Raw genomic sequence first — 18,876 nt, 5'->3', positions numbered from 1 at the left:
TTATTTTATTTTGTGATTAGTTCTATTGTACCCTCAACACTCAATAGCCCCTTAGCTTCATTGATAAGGAGACTGCTATGTTATTAATTTCTCAACATCCTATAGTTCTCCTCTATTGTTGGAATTGAAAGATTCACACATACAAAATCAATAAATTTGTATTATTATACTAAGTAAATCATTGCCTATATATACACTGTAACTCAATAAGTGGTAAGAACGGACTTGATTGCTTTGTTGGACAAAATTAAGTAACAAGCTACTTTCAAGAATGTTTGGGTAACATTGAAACAAAACTGCAAAACAAATAAATCAATAAAAAAAAATTACTAGAAATGGAGATTCTAGTTAGCTAGCTAGCTAATTGCATTATTCTTCATGGTTTTCTAGAAACGACCTGGGTTCATGAGCCATGAATCAAACAATTTCAAAAGAACATCACCACCCTTGTTACTTTCACACTTATCATTCTCTTCAACTTCACTTCTTCTATCATCTTGCTTCTTTTCCCCTTCTTCACTAACTTCACACAATTCACCTCCATCAACCTCCTTCTCATCATCATCATCATGTGGATTGTTCCCTTCTTTGTTACCACTCTCCAGTAATGCCTGCTTGTAAGACCCTTTTGCGCAACTCGGCAACACTGCCGCTGCCTTCTTGTCGTGAGTCCCTTTGATTTCGGCCTCCGATATGGGAGGAAAGTTTTCCAAGGAAATGTATCCAGAAGAAGAAGATGAATCAACACCTATGGTTTTCTCCTTTGTGCTTATTGAATCTCCACGCCCCCAATAATGATCCAAGATAGAAGCAAAACCATTCAACATTGATATGAAAAGGGTCATTGCCCGTTCTAGCAATGGCACTTTGTGGATCACTGTTGAGACCTTGTTCACTGCCCCATCAAATTTCTCTGGCATGGAGGCTATGATTAGGACTAGTTCATCGACTTTGTCGAAGGCCACCGCAGAGGATGGGAACAATTTCTCGGAGATTTTCTCTGCTGTTATGATGTGATCATCCATGAAGGATAGTATGGCTAGCAATTGGCATTGCATTGCATAAATAAGGGGTGTGGTGGATCTCGAAAGTTTTGCAATTATCCTTCTCAAGTTTGCACCCAATGGACCATTGACATTCTGGGTTTTTCCAATCGCAATTTCTGCCATTGCTATCATGGAAACTCCACATGCATGTAATGGACGTTGCCTTGAACTCATTTTTGTGGTTCTTGTGTTTCCATTCTGAGAAATCACAAGAGAACAAAACTCATGAACGTGGGACAACACAAATTAATTTTGCATTGGTCTTAATATGTGTAACTGTTCCTAAATCTTGACATTCTATGGCAAATTTGTTTCATGCATCTCATTATTAATTAATTATGCCCCCATGGTTCATGCATGCCCTTACTATTGTTTTCTGTTTGTTCAATCCATCTTATGAAAACCAACGAGAATGAATTCCATTGTAGCGAACAATTAGTAACGCAGTTAAATAAACAATATATCCTTATAAATAAAAGATAAAATAGTAATTTTTTTAAAAAGAAAAACCATCAAGATTTGATAGAAACGATTGATAAAATCGATCATCTACAAGATTTTGAGACTTACTTGGGAAGGGAGAATGGATGTAGGCATTATTTGTGATATTGGTGCAGAAGCTAGAAGATGATAAGAGTCAGCAAACAGCAAATAAGTTGCCCCTTTCAAATAATGTATAGATCTATCATCATTTCGTTTGCAATGTTGGACCAACTACTTAAATATATATATACACACAAAATAATTAAAGACCTTATAAGTTCCAAAAATTGAACAATTAACTTGCCCCAAAGTTCATTTTCCTAGCAGCTCCGATATTGAAGTAGTCAAATTTGTATAGAATAAGATAGACATTAATATTCAAATTTCTAAAAAAAAAAAAAATAGTAAGACATTTTAGTTTTTTCACAAATTTTATTATCCAATTAGTACTTAAAATTGTATTTTGTTATACAAATTAATTATACATTTTATTTATGGTAAAAACTCACCTGAAGTCGATTTCACTTGAAGTTGATATCTGAGAGCCGTTAGATGAAAATTTAGTCAAATCAATCAAATTATTTAACGGCTCTCAGGTAGCAAATTCACGTGAAGTTGACTGCACCTGAGTTTCCACCTTTATTTATAATGATAAAAACTGGTCTAATTTTTTTTACCAAAATTTAATATAACAAAATAAAAAATTAGAGAATAATTCGATAATTAAAATTTGTGATATGTGATATCTCTAAAATAAAAACAAAGTTTTTAATAAGAGAAAGTATAGGGAGCCGCGAATGAGTAATAGTTCAAATGGCATACTCAATTAAGAAGTTGTGGGTTCGAGTCTCATATCTTTGGTAAAAAAAAAAAAAAAGTATAGGGAGCCAATACATGTGCCTTACAATGCATACAATAGTGGTTAATTTCAAATTAAAATTAAAGTATCGGATGTTTATTTAAAGTTATTCACATATACTTATTTTAGAATAGTAAAAGTGTATTTGTGTAATCAATTTCAAGTATTTTAAATTGGGTATTCGATTTAATAGGATATCAGATATTTATTATGTACTCGAATGATTATTCTGCATAATATGAGTGTATTGTGTTTGATAAATTAATAGCATTTTACCTCATAGGATAACAGATGTTTAATTTTAATTTTTTATTCATATTGGGCAAAAAATCAGCCTATTATCACATTGTATACTTATTCCATTAGCTCGTAACGAATTCTTTTAATAAAATTTACAATGTAGAATTTGAAACAAATGCAATAACTTGCTCCCTCTCAGTTTAGGAGGCCAGTCTTCAGCAGAGAGTATTTAGTATTTACTATTTAAGACTCTGGGAGTCCAACTTGCGGTTTCTTTCGGTTTCACTTGCTGGATTCGATGGCAACACTTCCAATAGTGCAATATGAAGAAAAGATCATTGAAACTATTGAGCGCAATCCCGTCGTTGTTGTCATCGGAGAAACCGGTTCCGGAAAGAGCACCCAGCTCTCTCAGATGCTCTACCGCCGCGGCTACGCCGATTCCGCCAGAATCGTCGTCACTCAGCCCCGCCGTGTCGCTGCGGTCACCGTCGCAAGGTAATTAACCAACTCCTCTCTCTCTCTCTCCACTAAAATCCCAAACAAATTTCTGAGCTTCGCTTTCGCTAATACGCCGTCGTTTTGGCTCTTACTTCATCGCAGGCGCGTTGCGCAGGAGCTTGGCGTTCAGCTTGGAGAGGAAGTTGGATATGCCATTCGATTCGAGGATAGAACTTCACACCGCACGCGCATAAAGTAATGGCATTCTATAATTCTTTGTTCACCGTTTGAGTTGGTTTGGCTTTTATTTCAATTGGTTTCTGACTGGATGAATGGTGGCGATTGATTTGATTTTATTTGATTTTGGTTAGATATCTTACCGACGGGGTTCTGCTCCGCGAGAGTCTGGTGAATCCTGAGCTGAATGAGTATTCTGTCGTCATATTGGACGAAGCTCATGAACGGAGCTTGAACACGTAAGACATGTTGCATTTCAGTTGTATCTGCAGACTTTGTAGTATAGTCCGAGGTGTTAGCTTTGGATTGTATATTTGTTTGAATCAGTGGAGTTTGTTTATGTAATCTTGATTGGTATTTTGTTTCAGGGATATATTGATGGGGCTGATGAAACGCTTGGCTAAAATTCGTACTTCCAATCTCAAAGTCTTGATCACATCGGCCACTCTTGATGGTAATAAAGTTTCAAATTTCTTTAGGGACTGTCCTGTGTTGACCATCCCAGGAAAACTGTACCCGGTTGAGATACTTTATAGCAAGGAGCGTCCGTCAAGCTATCTCGAGTCTTCTCTGAAAACGGCTATTGGTATGAAATGACATATTAACCTCAGCTGCATTGCAATGTATATTGGTTTAAATTGTATCAATTGTTAATAATCTTTCTAGCAAGGGTGTATAACTAAAATTTTCTGATTGCATTTTGATGGATTCCTGCATAACATATTAACATGTCTATTTATCATGTATTGAGATAACGTCTCATGAAAACTGGTCTTTTCTTCGAGGAAGAAGATGATCATGGTTAAAATAATTGTATTGGTTTTGCAGATATACATGTTCGCGAACCGGAAGGGGATGTCTTGATATTCATGACTGGACAGGTGAACTTTTCATCATATGGTATATACCTTATACTCTAGAGTGTAATTTCAATCCTTTATTTTCTAAAATGACGCAATGGTTGAGCATGCCTAAATAATTTCACAGGATGATATAGAGAAATTGGTATCTAAGTTAGAAGATAAAGTGCGGTCTCTGGAGGAAGGTTCTTGTATGGATGCTATAATCCTCCCCCTACATGGTTCCTTGCCACCTGAATTGCAGGCTAGTAATTTTTGTTCTGATTCAATCTTCCTAATTGAGAACTGTGCTTACCACTGGCTTGAGTTATTCAGTGCAAGTTGCAAATACTATAACTTCTATATGAACCGATATAAAGTATATTTTGGAAGGTATAATGGACATAGTTCTTAGGCTTCTGGAAATAAGTTAGTAACAAACTGCAGTGAGGGAATTCTCTAGGTATTTCCGCTTTCAAGTTGCTGTTTATCATGTTTGTTTCCTAATCATATGCAAAAGAATATTACTCAGCCTGAAATTAAAAATTAGATGCATGAGATTGCTCTTTGTTTTGGGACTATTCAACAGTTATGTTTGAGGTATTCATCAAAACTAAAGATCCAGATAATATATATTTTTCATGCATTTTAAGCTCATCCGTATCTTGTATAATCTTACAGGTGCGTGTATTTAATCCCCCACCTCCAAGTTGTAGGCGAATTATTGTTGCAACAAACATTGCTGAAACTTCTTTGACTGTTGACGGTGTTGTGTAAGGGAACTAATATTTTGTCAAAGTTTATTGTGTTAAAATTAAAACTTCAGTGGATGTGTTGCTTATTGCAGGCCAAGGGAACTGTTATTACTTATTGTAATAATAATAAATGATTCTTATTTCTCTGCAGTGTTCAGTGTAGCTATTTATTATTGTATTTGTCAGAAAAAGCCTAAACTTGTTTGAAATGACAACCCGATAATTCATTTCTTGAATGTGACAAGAAGCTGATTAATGCCATGATTAAACTATTTCTGTAAAAGCAGTGTGAATATCACCTAGGGCAGCACCCTGAAGAGGATGAAAATATTGTCGCCAAAACAAGAATGAGTGCTCAATATATAGTATAGCTGACAATGCATTTTATTTCTTTTGACACAGTGGAAAATCACATGTAGTAATGTGGTGCTAGTTTAACTTGTTCTTTAAAATGCATGTCTTTTTCTTTTTTAAATTTGTAATGCAAATTCCTATACAAAGAAAATAAATTAATGATATTCTAATTCCTTTGCATTTTATGAGATGCAATTTTTTGTTTATTTTTTATTTTATTTATGATGAATGCCCATCACAATTGAATGTGTACATTTGTTGATTTGATTGTACATAGAAATAGTTTTCTTGTTTAGATCAAGCACAATAAGTTGTCTCCGTACGGTTTCTGAACATACGTTGTGAATTTTAGGTATGTTATTGACTCTGGGTATGTAAAGCAAAGGCAGTATAATCCATCTACCGGCATGTATTCTCTTGATATTGTTCAAATTAGCAAGTAAGCATCATTATTACCATTTCATTTTGACTTGAAGCATGGATGCAGTGATGCAATGCTTTTACAGTCCAGGAAGCAATTTATGTGCTTTAAAAGTAATATCTTAAATTGCAGAGTGCAAGCAAATCAGCGTGCAGGCCGAGCGGGACGAACCCGTCCTGGAAAATGCTACCGTCTGTATCCTTCCCAAGTTTACAATGATGAGTTCTTGGATGTTACTGTTCCCGAAATACAGAGATCTTCTCTTGCTGGTAGTGTTCTTTACTTGAAGTCATTGGACCTTCCAGATATTGACATCCTGAAATTTGATTTTCTTGATCCTCCTTCATGTAAGATACTTTTTTCTTATTTGAAAGTTTACTAAATTGTTCTTTTTTTCTTTCTTAGTAATGTTAAATAACTGAACTTGATTCTCATTTGATTGTGGTAAGTTGCTTTATCTCTTTTTCTTTTTTCACTTGTTATTTCAAAAGTTTTTGAATTCTTTCTGTGGCTTCTTCAATGGTGTTCTACTGTTACCCTTGTTCTTTTTATCGGCCCAGAGTTCTGTTCCCAACTGATTTTAATGCATATGTTTAGTTTCTCTTGATTTTAATCTTCCTGTTCCATCTTCCATGACAAATAGTGATTTAGTGGATTTTACTCGACTATAACTTGGCGATGAATGACTGGCTTTTCTGCAGCTGAGTCCTTACAAGATGCCTTGAAGCAATTATATCTGATTGATGCTATTGATGAAAATGGTGCAATTACAAGTATTGGACAGAAAATGGCTGGTAGTTATTTCCCCTTTTCTTTTTTTGGTTGAATTTTAAATTAGTCTGGAGAAATCATGCATTTCACTATCATTATCTTCATCATGAGATGTCAGTCTGAATGAGTACAAGTTCCTTGTGCACTATTTTTTTTCTAACTTTATTAATTTTAATTTTAATTTTGTTTTAAAATTCTATGCAGAGCTTCCATTAGAACCTTCCTTATCACGAACCTTGATGGAGGCAAATGATTATGGTTGCATACCTGAGGCTTTGACTGTTGCTGCCATGTTATCAGCTGAAACTACATTGCTACCAGCGCGGAGGTTCTCTCTCTCATGCATTTTCAACTAGATAACAAACCACTCTCTTTCCTTTTGCATAAATGCACAAAACTTGTGTATATTAAGGCATTTTATTTTTCCTGGCTTATAGAAATCATGATAGCTGATGATATATTACTATTGAAAGAATTAAGAGAGGAGATAATGAAAAGATAGAGCTGCAGAGATAGGCTTTGGAATCACATGATTTCAAAAGTAGAAGTAACATAGAGTATTGGGAATGTAAAAAAAAAAAAAAATATCAAGGTACAAAAATTGTAGCTTAGAGGTAAAATCAGGGAAGATATTATACCACAAGTCACATATCTGTGAAAAGATAATATACCACAAAAATTGTGTTGATTAGTTTGACATCCTAGGATCAAGGACAAATGCATTAGAGGAAAAGCTCATATGGGACCTATTGTGAAAAGATGGTATAATTTCGCCTTAGGTGATATGCACGTGTTTGAAGAAGTTCTGTAGAAGTCCCAACAGGAAGGGTAGATTTGGTGAAAGGTAACAGAGCAAGTTAGAAGGTGAAATCATCAAAGGGTTTAAAGACTTTTACATGTTTAACAATTGATATCATTTATGAAATAATCTAATCTATGTAGTTAATCCCATCTAGAGGGATTAGACTTTCTTTTGTTGTTACAGAATCCTCTCTCATAAACATAAAGTTAACCGTGCTGTAAATTCACACTTTGTCTCTGAAAAGCCTCAGCCATGTTGGTCTTTCCTTTCAATTTATGGACAAAGTACCTCTTATCCACAAGTCTTGCACACTCTTAAAATGAAAGAAAATTATTTCTTGGTCCTGTCTAAAGTGTGGATGCTAACACCAGCACACAAGTGACGAGGTTAGCATTCCCTACAAATAAATACACATGATTGAATTTTAACAGACTGCATCTTATAAAACATGTTTTACAATAGTAATGGATGGATAATGCATATAGCAACTATCAAAATTCTGGAATACGCCTTGCATATAGTTTTGTGCAGTTTCCTTTTTCAAGGACTGACTGACTGAGCTGTTACAACTTTTCACTGATTCAGCAAAACTGAGAAAAAGAGGAAACACCCAGAGCCCAACCTTCCTGATGGCTTTGGCTTGGGTGATCACATACAATTGCTGCAGATATTTGAGTGCTGGGATCAAACTGATTATGACATTGGTTGGTGCAAAGACAATGGCTTACAGGTAACCCTAGGAAGTCTGTTGATGAATATTTAGTCTCAAGTTTACCACTCTTGTGGAGTATTAGGGTATTCCTTGTCACATAATCAAAACAGCTGGCTGTGCAGATATATAAGATCTTCCTGGCTTTGGATAAAGACATTTATTGTTAGTTCTTGATGTTGATGAGAATGCATGTTTGCAGTTCTACTTCAGTAACATTCATCTAAAATTTCCTGTTTTCAGGAGTCCCATATAAAAAACGAAGGGAAACACATCTTAGACATTTTTTTGGGTGTTTTACTTAATGAATGGTATATGTGATTATTCTGGAATTAACTAATTGCAGGTGCGAGGGATGCTGTTTGTTAGAGATGTCCGTAAGCAGTTATCTCAGATAATGCAGAAAATAGCAAAAGGTTTGTGTTCCATATTCCTGAGGAAACTGCATGCAGAAAGTGACTTTATGCCTGATTTTGAAATTTTTTGTTTAATGGATTATTTTTGACAAACTCATGTGGCAATTTGTGCATTTAAAAGAAGTGTGAAATAGTGGTTGACTGAAATTTAAATGGGACATGTTGTAGTAGCTCTTTTCTGTCTGCTTCCAGTTCATCCTACTTCTGTTGATGTGAACTTGGGCAATTTTGTTGAATGATTTATGAATAGAATGAACTTTTGAACATTAATTTTAGAATGTCAGTTTTTAGATTTATATTCATCAACAGTAATGTTGCTTGAACAAGTTGTGTTTACTGTAATACTTTCTAAGCGTTGCTTTGTACGGTGTAGACTGTAGAATACACTTTCTGTTGAAAACTAAATAGTATAAGTTCATACTAACAGTTGGATCTATTTGGTTTGACAATAAAGCATCTTCAAGTTGAGAACTGTGTTAGTCTCCTTTGCACATAATTATCTTATAATCTAAGGGTATCCTGGTCAAATCTCATTTTTGTTACTTGTCATACATGCTTAAACTAATAAAAGTGGATAGAAAGTAATTGATGGTTTTCTTGCATTCAGGGCTCAGTTAGTTGTTTCTAGTATTATCATGCTGTTTTCAGTAAAGATCTACAGAAACTATTGGTTTCCACTTTAGCATATGATGATATCCAATCTAATATTACCCCTTTGTCAAAAAAAGATAAATAATAATAAAATAATAATAAAAGTGGAATTACATCACGGGGAAAGAAGATCTCTTTTCTTTTGTGTGTCTATGTGTATTTCCTTCTCCTGTTTCCCTTTCCACCCCTTTACCTACATTTTTCAACCTTGCAATAGGACCACTCGATATAAGGTCAAGTAGGAGAAGGGGAGAGTCTCGACAAGATTATCGAAATTTGAGGAAGGCTCTATGTGTGGGATATGCAAATCAGCTGGCTGAAAGGAAAATGCATCACAATGGTTATCGAACTTTGGGTTTTCAAGGCCAAGTAGTCCAGGTAATATTAATGAGAGCAAGTTTACTCACTACCCATCAACTTAAGCTTTTGGAATAGATAGTTCTTGACCGATCACTTGCTATTGCATGTCACATTGCTTTTAGCAACACATTGCTAAATATTATTTCATGTTGTGTTGGCGAGCTTTTACTTTTATACTTATTCTTTAAATGGCTTCCCTTAAATCCATACACTTCACTGTTTTCAATTTTAACTAAATGATAGATATTTAGATACCTGCATCTGTAATGTGTACTAGGTACATCCATCATCTGTTCTGAAAGCTGATGATCTGGGGAAGTTTCCAGACTATGTTGTGTACCATGAGCTAATTGCAACTCCACGTCCATACATGAGAAATGTATGTTCTGTTGAGATGAGATGGGTTGTACCTGTTATTAACAAGCTTAAGACACTTGATGTATACAAACTAAGGTAACTCAGTTTGATGTCTCTGAGCTTTGAATAAAATACCGCAATTGGAGCTTTTTTCTTTTTCCCTTCTTCTTTTGGGTTTTAAAAGGATGCGATTGTTGGCACTAATTCCATTGTCTGAATCAGTGGTGGAACTGGTCCTGTTGAGGAGGAGACCGAGAGAAATGTACCAGATTTGCCGAAGAAAATTGTTGAAGTTACTGCTGGTGTTGATGACAGTGAAAGTAGAATCCAAGCTGCTAGAGAACGATTTCTTGCTCGTAAAGGCAAGAAATGAGCGAAGATATAGCTGAGATGATGATCTGGACTTGTCAGGCATTCTGCTCAACAGGTAGGTCGGTGCTAAAATTTCTGAAAGGACACTGGACCAAGATAAAATGAGACTTCTGAGTTTCAATGTTGTTACCATTTCTATTTTTTTTGTGCTCTGATGTTAACATTGGAAATTTGACCAAGAGCAAGTGATGTTGGGCTTGGTATGGCTATGCAAAGTTGTGTGAGTGGCTGAAAAAGTATATATACTTTTGTTCACCATGTATAATATTAATTATCATGTCATGATCTTGGGCACTGAAATGTTCCCAAAGTTGGGGAAGAAAAGAAGAAATAGGACGGGAAAGGGAGTGAACAAACTCCATATCCTTTTGACAAGTAATTGAACAACTAGCAGGGATTTTGGAATGCAACTGTATTACAGACGTCATGTTGATAACTTGATATAGTTAATTTTTAATGGCACTTCTACAAGAAAGTTCTAATTTTTATTTGTGATATTGAAACATTCTTGGAAGTCTGTCTATGTATCTATTCTCTAGTTCTAAATAAGATTATCTTGAATTTGCAAATTAGTCTTATCAGCAAGTTATTGTAAAGTGCTACTGTTATAACCAAAATTGTACTGTTTCGTTTAGTAGGTGTTAATCATCGTTGTTAAAGGGCAAAAACTACACAATTTTCAATTTTCCATTTCTGACAAAGTGCGAATTCAAATTGATTCAAGCAACAATCGTTTCTTTCTTGTAAGGTGATTAGGGGAACAAGTTTTTCGGTGCTATCAATACTAATGTTATTTTCATATAAGGACCACATACGCATACGCATGCTAAGTGTTATCCAGATTTAGTCAGCAATCAGCATCGCCTTTTTAGTTTTTATTAGCATTAGACAGAAATAATTCAATGAATCATCCAAATAAAAGATAAAATTATGAATAAAGAAAAAAATGAAAAACTCATAAAATGACAAAGGAAAAATTACACAAAATGATCAATCACTTGAAAATTGGAAAAGCAATGTTTGTGGAATCAGTCTGCGTCGTCGACTATGTAAATACTTTAATCATCCGTTGACTCCATTATTGAGCACGTTTAGATTGGAAATACTTAGGTGCAGCATATAGTACTCCAGATTTTATTATGAGATTAATTTTTATAAACGATAGCTAATAAGTTTTAAATTGTCAGGTAATAAAAATTTCAAGAAAATAACGAATTATGATGTGTAATGGGCTAATTTTATTAGCTGAAAGTGCACAAAATTAACAATTTTCATTCTATAATTGTAGTCCTTGCAGAGTTACGACTTACGAATTCTTATAAATAGCATTACCCACTATCATCAAGGAGGTTTAACTTGACTCGAGGTAATATATTTTTTCTTTTTTTTTATTTATTAAATCACGTGAAATGCTTCAGTTCCTGCAATACATTTTTTAACCGTAAGTCATTGAAGTGTATTATTACATGTTCTGATTTGAAATAGAATATCCACTTTCATCTGCAGTTATATACAAAAAACAATAGTAATATTGAAGAGAAAAAGACTAGTAAGCAATTCAACCATTTTGCGCATACTACACCGGAACTATTAAGTACACAAAACATGTCAATATAACTAAATTAGAAACTCTTCATGGAGCTGGAAATTGGAATGCATCTTCTTGTGCAATTGCATCAAGACCCTTCTTTTAACAATGCATTGAGATGTATATACCTTAACAACTATCTATCTATCACGTAATATGTGGAATAGATGTACACTTTTAAGATATTAAGTGTGTGTTTGGATTGTGGTTGGTCAAATTGGAGTTTGAATAAAAGTGATTTTATAGAATTGATTTTGGATAGAAGTAAGTTTGTGTCAACATGATTTATGTTTGGCAATTTTTTACCAAAATTGATTTTGATAAAATAAATATTGTTTGGATAATATTAGTTAAAATCACTTTTAGATAGATAATTACTTAAAAGGACATGACATTAAATTATAATATTATTTTTTTATACATGTTTAATTTTTTTATACTTTTTTCTTATATGTTTTTTATATAGTATATTTTTAATACTCTTAGTACTATTTTTTAGTACATTATAATTTTTAACTATTATTATTATTTATGATTAATTTTTTTATTTAATTTATTTTACTTAATGGGATCAATAAATTCTATTATAAAAGATAATAATAAATATAATACACAAAAATTATAACTATAAAAATATATAATGTCAAATAAAAAAATTAATAAAAAATATAAATAATAAATAATAAAAAAAGAACTCATATAGAGAAGAATAATAAGAATTCTATAAATAATGCAATAACATGTATAAAAGATAAAGTTGGTAAAAGAAAAATAAATATTGAAGGTATTGACTAAAAGCACGTTAGTGCAACGGAGAAGCTAGAAATTATTGCTTCTTGTAAACGTGATTTTATGAACAAAATCACTTCTGCGTTTGTAAAGAAGAAATTTAGCCAAACAAAAAAGTGAAGCTTTCAAGAAGCTCTAACGTGCTTTTTTTCTTCAAACGTGATTATCAAACACACCCTAAGATACTTGTTTAAATCAAGAGAAAGTCTATGGGCAGCAGATTTTGCGATTTTTAACCATCAATTAGCCATCAATGATATTTTTAATGGTGTGAGATTGCATCTAATAGTGTAGAATCATTTAATTTTCTTTTGATGGTTAAGTGCTGGCCAGAATTTAACAAAAGTGCTGGCCCTAGCACTCCTCTAATTTATATCAACCCGTGCTTAGTTTAAATGATAGACTATTCCCCCCTTTAATTAATGCATTATCAATATATTTAATTTATTAAAAACTCTTCCCATTTTAATCATTTTGCACGTTTAGGGTGGCAGTAGTAGTAGTCTATTTACCGAATAATGGCACATCCACTTCACAGTTCACACTCCAATGTGTGGTGTCAGAATCCATCACAACAATGAACAATCTAAAAGCAAGCAAACATTGTGCAATGTACTCTGCACTCGACACAGCCGTTCCATAACTCCCAGACGATCAAATCCATTAAATAAACAAGAAAGGACACACGACGACGTCATGTGATGACTATTCAATTCAGTATTAATATAATAAATATCACATAAATCATATGCTCACTATTCTTATTATTGGCTCGTTTCGTCAACTTAACTAAACAGAACATGTTTGTGCTCAATCCTCCTAACTTCTCCAACCTCTCTCATCACAACAATGCCCTCTGCCGCCCATCTCCGCCCTTCTCCGCCTACAGGAGGATTCCTTTACTTCCTTCCCGGCGGAGGCCGGTGGTCAAAGCTGAGATCGGCAGCGGAGGTGCAGGTCAGGGTCAGAGTCAGAGTCAGACAGTAACATCAACTTATTCTTCGTTATTGGAGACGAGCAAAGACAGCAATGGTTCCGTGGTTTCTTCTGGAAGGAGTGATGAGGGGATAGAAGTGAAGGCTGTGATGACAATAAGGAAGAAGATAAAGGAGAATCTCACTGATAAATTGGAGGATCAGTGGGAATACTTCATCAACGGTGTTGGTCAAGGCATTCAGATTCAACTCATCAGTGACCAAATTGACACCGGTAATAGCTTCCTAATTGTGTGCTTATTTAGATCCTAAGCCTAGCTAGCTTTGTTTACAAATTTACAATCCTAAGGTTTTGATTTCATATCTAAATCTTAAAGAATAATTGAACTTATATAAAGAGTAAAACTGGTTCGATCTGCACTCTGCACCAGCTTTTGACAAAGTTATATCTTTACTGCTAATAATAGGCATGTTTTGATTAAGGGGAGTAATAGAATAGGTAAACAATGACCATTTTGAACAATATGAACAACTACCAATCAATTAAAAACACACTACATTTCTAAATTATCATCTAAATCTTAATATTAAAATAACCATCCGTACATCTAGTGAAATGAACATCCGATATATCTATTATTCACATTGTTTAGTATTTTCATTGTCTACCTATATTTTTCCTTTGATTAATTAGAAATTAAGATCATATGATAATTAATTTAATTAATTTTTAATAATTATTATTTTAAATTCAAATACGGCAGAGTTTCATTTGGGTCATGGCTTAGCTTTATCTAACACTTGTCATTGGTGTCAGAATGGTTCTGAATCCATTTTTCATTGTCTTTGGAAGTGTAAGGCCCACATCGGTTGGAGAGGGGAACGAAGCATGCCTTATAAGGGTGTGGATACCTCTCCCTAGCATGACGCGTTTTGACGAGTGAGTGTGGGGGGCTTTGGCCATCATCCCTATCGTCAAAGGCAAAACCGTGAGGCCTTGTGTGCCAAAGCGGACAATATCGTGCTAGCGGGTGGTCTGGGCTGTTACAGATGGTATCAGAGCCAGAACCCGGATCGATGTGCCAGCGATTTTTAAATTTAGATGGTTATTTAGGGTTTAGATGGTTATTTTTGAAATAACTAAACGAGATTTTTAAATTTAGGATAATTTGTAGAGTAATTTTTATTTTTTATTTTTATTGAGCTAAATAAACAGTCTATTATTTATATTATCAAATTTTTTTATTATTTTTTTAGTAAAATTATAAAAATATTAATGATGACTAATTAATAATTATAAATTACAATACGTGCGGGATTCCTAGCACTGTTGATATTATTTTAGGCAAAAGTTATTTATTTATCATTTCCTATCTTACTTCTTAATAATTTCTAAAGGTTAGTTTTGTTGAGTTCTGAATTGCGTGTGTTGCGTTTATTTATTATTCTATCGTCCACTTGTTAATCGTGATGTGTTTTGTTTATGGATTTTTATTTGGCTTCTACCTTAGACTAGCCACGCGGCATAAGTTTGGATCATTACAGTGCAAAGTTTCAACGGAGAAAATGTTTAATTTATCTTTAGATATGGAAGATGAAATTAAATACTGAATACCATCTATTTTTTTTTTTATTGGAGATGATCCAGTTTCGAAGAAATAAAAAATCAATTAGACATGAGATGATCTATATCTATACACATTATTTGAACTCATGATTGAGAGGTTAAAAAGGGCATTATACTTTTTCCTTCAGCTGACTTAAGGGAAACATACTTTACACTTTTCCAGGCTAATAAAACATTTAAAAAACATGAACTAATTAATTATGTGAAATTCATAAAAGCTTTTCGTTGGTGTTATTTTTCATTCAGAATTTAATGATTGGTTTTAGTAACATATTTCTTCTTTTAAAATAATTTTGTAGATATATTAATTTTTTCAATAAATTTTAAAAGGAAAACAGATAATTATTTTGAGAATGAGAAAAAGAAAACACTAATAAACACAAAAACAGCTTAAAATCTAATATATGGAATAGACAAAAGCAAAAACATTTTCCTTAGATTTCTAAATTTCTTGCCTGTAATAAATGTTCTCATTGATTCTGTTATTATCGTTATTTTCAGTTACAAATTCGAGAAAAAGCGTAGAATCCTACGTCAAAGGGTGGCTACCAAAACCTTCAAAGGTTTCCTACATTGTGGAATACTCTGCTGAGTTGAGAGTGCCAAGTGACTTTGGGAGCCCCGGAGCTCTTCTCATCACCAACCTCCACGCCAAAGAGTTCTACCTCTTGAATGTTGTCATTCATGGATTCAGCGGAGGACCCATTTTCTTCCCAGCCAACACATGGATTCATTCACGAAACGACAACCCCAAAAGCAGAATCATATTCAACAACCAAGTCAGTGACAACATTATTCCTTCAGTCTAATTGATACTTATTAGTGGATGAATGTGGTAATAAAAAAGACATAAATCTAGAGTCTATAACATTATTGTGTTGTGTTTTGTGTTTGTGGATAGACATACTTACCTTGGCAGACACCACCTGGAATCAAAGATCTTAGGCTTGAGGACTTATTAAGCATAAGGGGAACTGGCAAAGGTGAGAGAAAGCAGCATGATAGAATCTATGACTATGCTACCTACAATGACTTAGGCAACCCTGATAAGGACGAGGAACTTGCTAGGCCAGTTCTAGGGGGTCCAGAGAGGCCTTATCCTCGCCGATGTAGATCCGGCAGACCTCACACCGCTTCAGGTATGTAACCGACCCTATCTAGTGGGATAAAATATAGCAGTTGTCATATGAGACATGCAATTTCTCATAGCTTGTCCAATGGAGTGTGCATGATGTTTTGTTGTGTGATGGATGATGTTAGATCCACTATGTGAGAGTAGAATTGAGAAGCCTCACCCTGTGTATGTGCCAAGGGATGAAACTTTTGAAGAAATTAAACAGAACACATTCTCTGCTGGGAGGTTGAAGGCCTTGTTCCACAATCTTATACCTTCAATAGCAGCCACCATGTCCAGATCAGACATTTCTTTCAACTGTTTCTCCGACATCGACAAGCTTTACACGGATGGTGTTGTTTTGAGAGATGAAGAGCAGCAGAGAGGTGGAGTACAAGATCTCTTGCTCGGAAAGGTCATGAATCAAGTCATCAGTGCTGGAGAGCGATTATTGAAATATGAAATCCCTGCTGTAATTAAAAGTATGCTAATGCTAGTGCCTGTAGGCCTCATTACACAAGCTTGTACTTCTCAATACACTCTTTTTTCACTTGTTTGTGTTCTGTTACAGGGGATAGATTTTCTTGGTTGCGGGACAATGAATTTGCAAGGCAAGCCTTAGCTGGGGTCAATCCAGTGAATATTGAGCTGTTGAAGGTTGTTTTCATAACTTTCTTGTATTGTTTACTTTTGGTTTGTTTACTTAATCTCTCTAGTTTCCACAGGAATTTCCTATCCGCAGCAAACTAGATCCTGCTGTGTATGGCCCTCCGGAATCAGCCATCACAAAGGAACTATTAGAGCAAGAACTTGGTGGAATGAGCTTTGAAAAGGTTTGATCTATATTTCATCCACTGTTGTTTGGCATGTTTGTCTTAAACTCAGTTATCTCTAATACCTTTCATTTTTATGTTGATAGGCTATGGAGGAGAAGAGACTATTTATCATTGATTATCATGACATGCTTCTGCCATTCATGAAGAAGATGAACTCCTTGCCTGGGAGGAAAGCTTATGCATCCAGGACTATTCTCTTCTATGCAAAGACTGGTATGCTGTGTCCTATAGCTATTGAGCTTTCACTTCCCCAAACTCCTTCATCTGCGCAAAATAAGCGAGTTTACACACACGGTCATGATGCCACGACACACTGGATTTGGAAGTTAGCAAAAGCTCATGTTTGCTCAAATGATGCTGGCGTCCATCAACTAGTAAATCACTGGTAAGACAATTCATCATGCAGTTTATTTGAGCAAACTTATATGAATTTTCTCACATTTGGCTGAGAGAAAGAATACTTTTGTATTTGTGATGTTCAGGTTAAGGACTCATGCATGCATGGAGCCATATATAATTGCTACTCATAGACAACTGAGCTCAATGCATCCCATTTACAAGCTGCTACACCCTCATATGCGCTATACATTAGAAATCAATGCACTTGCTCGACAAAGTCTAATAAATGGAGGTGGTATAATTGAGGCATCTTTCAGTCCAGGAAAGTATGCCATGGAGCTTAGTTCATCAGCTTACGAAAGCATGTGGCGCTTCGATATGGAGTCATTGCCAGCAGATCTTATTCGGAGGTAACTTTGATCCCAAGGCTTTGAGTTTGAAGCCCCCCAAGCTTTTCAAATCCTCCCCGGCTACATTAACAAGAGATTTCACTAATTTCTTAATTTTCTTTTCAGGGGCATGGCAGAAGAAGACCCTTCAATGCCCTTTGGTCTGAAACTTGTGCTTGATGACTACCCTTATGCCTCAGATGGACTCTTAATCTGGTCTGCTATAAAGGAATGGGTAGAGTCTTATGTTGTACACTTCTACTCAGATCCGAATTCCGTGACATCTGATGTTGAGCTCCAAGCATGGTGGAATGAGATCAAATTCAAGGGTCACTATGACAAAAGGAATGAACCCTGGTGGCCTAAACTGGATACAAAGGAGGACCTGTCAGGTATCCTCACCATAATGATATGGGTTGCTTCAGGTCAACATGCTGCAATAAATTTTGGGCAATACCCTTTTGGAGGGTATGTTCCTAACCGTCCTACCCTAATGAGAAGACTCATTCCTCAAGAGAATGACCCTGAATACAAAAAGTTCATTGAAAATCCTCAGCATGCATTCTTGTCATCACTGCCTACGCAACTCCAAGCTACAAAAGTGATGGCTGTTCAGGACACACTTTCCACACATTCCCCTGATGAAGAGTACTTGGGGCAAGTGAACCCTCTTCACTCTCATTGGATCAATGATCATCAAGTGTTGAAAATGTTCAACAAATTCTCTGCTAGATTGGTGGAGATAGAGGAAATAATCAATGCAAGGAATAAGGAGCCAAAATTGAAAAACAGAACCGGTGCAGGTGTCCCACCCTATGAACTGTTGCTTCCATCGTCAGGTCCAGGTGTAACTGGTCGTGGAATTCCCAACAGCATATCTATATGAATAATTTATAGGGTTGGTTCCCATAATCTTCTGTTGCTTATCATGTCTTATATTGAAAGAAACCGTGTATATGCTATGTATGTAATCAACTAATCATGCATAATTTTTTTATGGATAGTCGAAATTGATGAATCCTTTTATGTGATTGGATGCAACAAAGAAGCAAGTAAGGATATAATACATAAAAAAATAAGAATAAAATCCCAAATTAATTTAAAAAAAAGAAAAAAAAGAACTGCTATACCGATCATCAGATAGCT

General features: G+C 34.8%; 3 protein-coding genes across 3 annotated transcripts; 2 read left to right on the top strand and 1 right to left on the bottom strand.

Moving 5' to 3' along the window:
• Positions 1 to 147: 147 nt before the first annotated feature.
• Positions 148 to 1,871, bottom strand: LOC112734837 (uncharacterized). Its single transcript, XM_025784327.2, has 2 exons — positions 1,617 to 1,871; positions 148 to 1,244 (listed from the first exon to the last, which is right to left on the bottom strand). The coding sequence occupies exons 1-2, from the start codon at positions 1,641 to 1,643 to the stop codon at positions 387 to 389; spliced, it is 885 nt and encodes a 294-aa protein (XP_025640112.1). The 5' UTR covers positions 1,644 to 1,871; the 3' UTR covers positions 148 to 386.
• Positions 1,872 to 2,772: 901 nt separating this feature from the next.
• On the top strand, positions 2,773 to 10,682 carry LOC112734835 (probable pre-mRNA-splicing factor ATP-dependent RNA helicase DEAH4). The gene is made up of 16 exons (XM_025784323.3): positions 2,773 to 3,126; positions 3,232 to 3,324; positions 3,441 to 3,545; positions 3,675 to 3,892; positions 4,135 to 4,187; positions 4,294 to 4,410; positions 4,827 to 4,918; positions 5,607 to 5,693; positions 5,808 to 6,022; positions 6,377 to 6,469; positions 6,651 to 6,774; positions 7,834 to 7,978; positions 8,304 to 8,373; positions 9,242 to 9,402; positions 9,662 to 9,837; positions 9,964 to 10,682. Exons 1-16 carry the CDS (start codon positions 2,927 to 2,929, stop codon positions 10,112 to 10,114), a joined length of 2,100 nt encoding a protein of 699 aa, XP_025640108.1. The 5' UTR covers positions 2,773 to 2,926; the 3' UTR covers positions 10,115 to 10,682.
• Positions 10,683 to 13,015: 2,333 nt separating this feature from the next.
• On the top strand, positions 13,016 to 18,748 carry LOC112734832 (lipoxygenase 6, chloroplastic). The gene is made up of 9 exons (XM_025784321.3): positions 13,016 to 13,699; positions 15,554 to 15,831; positions 15,954 to 16,191; positions 16,313 to 16,648; positions 16,738 to 16,823; positions 16,892 to 16,999; positions 17,086 to 17,387; positions 17,485 to 17,751; positions 17,857 to 18,748. Exons 1-9 carry the CDS (start codon positions 13,291 to 13,293, stop codon positions 18,614 to 18,616), a joined length of 2,784 nt encoding a protein of 927 aa, XP_025640106.1. The 5' UTR covers positions 13,016 to 13,290; the 3' UTR covers positions 18,617 to 18,748.
• Positions 18,749 to 18,876: the final 128 nt, after the last annotated feature.

This window comes from Arachis hypogaea, chromosome 3 (genome assembly GCF_003086295.3).
Source record: "Arachis hypogaea cultivar Tifrunner chromosome 3, arahy.Tifrunner.gnm2.J5K5, whole genome shotgun sequence".
Lineage (NCBI taxonomy): Eukaryota > Viridiplantae > Streptophyta > Magnoliopsida > Fabales > Fabaceae > Arachis > Arachis hypogaea.
Note: the sequence above shows the minus strand (reverse complement) of the source record. Positions and strands in the feature narration are given on the sequence as shown.

Bases quoted from the DNA above. Each gene is read 5' to 3' on its own strand.
- LOC112734832 (XM_025784321.3), top strand. From the start codon at position 13,291: ATGTTTGTGCTCAATCCTCCTAACTTCTCCAACCTCTCTCATCACAAC. The intron at 13,700-15,553 runs GTAATAGCTTCC...CGTTATTTTCAG, and splicing joins CAGTGACCAAATTGACACCG to TTACAAATTCGAGAAAAAGC. The intron at 17,000-17,085 runs GTTTGATCTATA...TTATGTTGATAG, and splicing joins GTGGAATGAGCTTTGAAAAG to GCTATGGAGGAGAAGAGACT.
- LOC112734835 (XM_025784323.3), top strand. From the start codon at position 2,927: ATGGCAACACTTCCAATAGTGCAATATGAAGAAAAGATCATTGAAACT. The intron at 3,325-3,440 runs GTAATGGCATTC...GATTTTGGTTAG, and splicing joins TCACACCGCACGCGCATAAA to ATATCTTACCGACGGGGTTC. The intron at 3,893-4,134 runs GTATGAAATGAC...TTGGTTTTGCAG, and splicing joins TTCTCTGAAAACGGCTATTG to ATATACATGTTCGCGAACCG.
- LOC112734837 (XM_025784327.2), bottom strand. From the start codon at position 1,643: ATGCCTACATCCATTCTCCCTTCCCAA. The intron at 1,245-1,616 runs GTAAGTCTCAAA...GTGATTTCTCAG, and splicing joins CATCCATTCTCCCTTCCCAA to AATGGAAACACAAGAACCAC.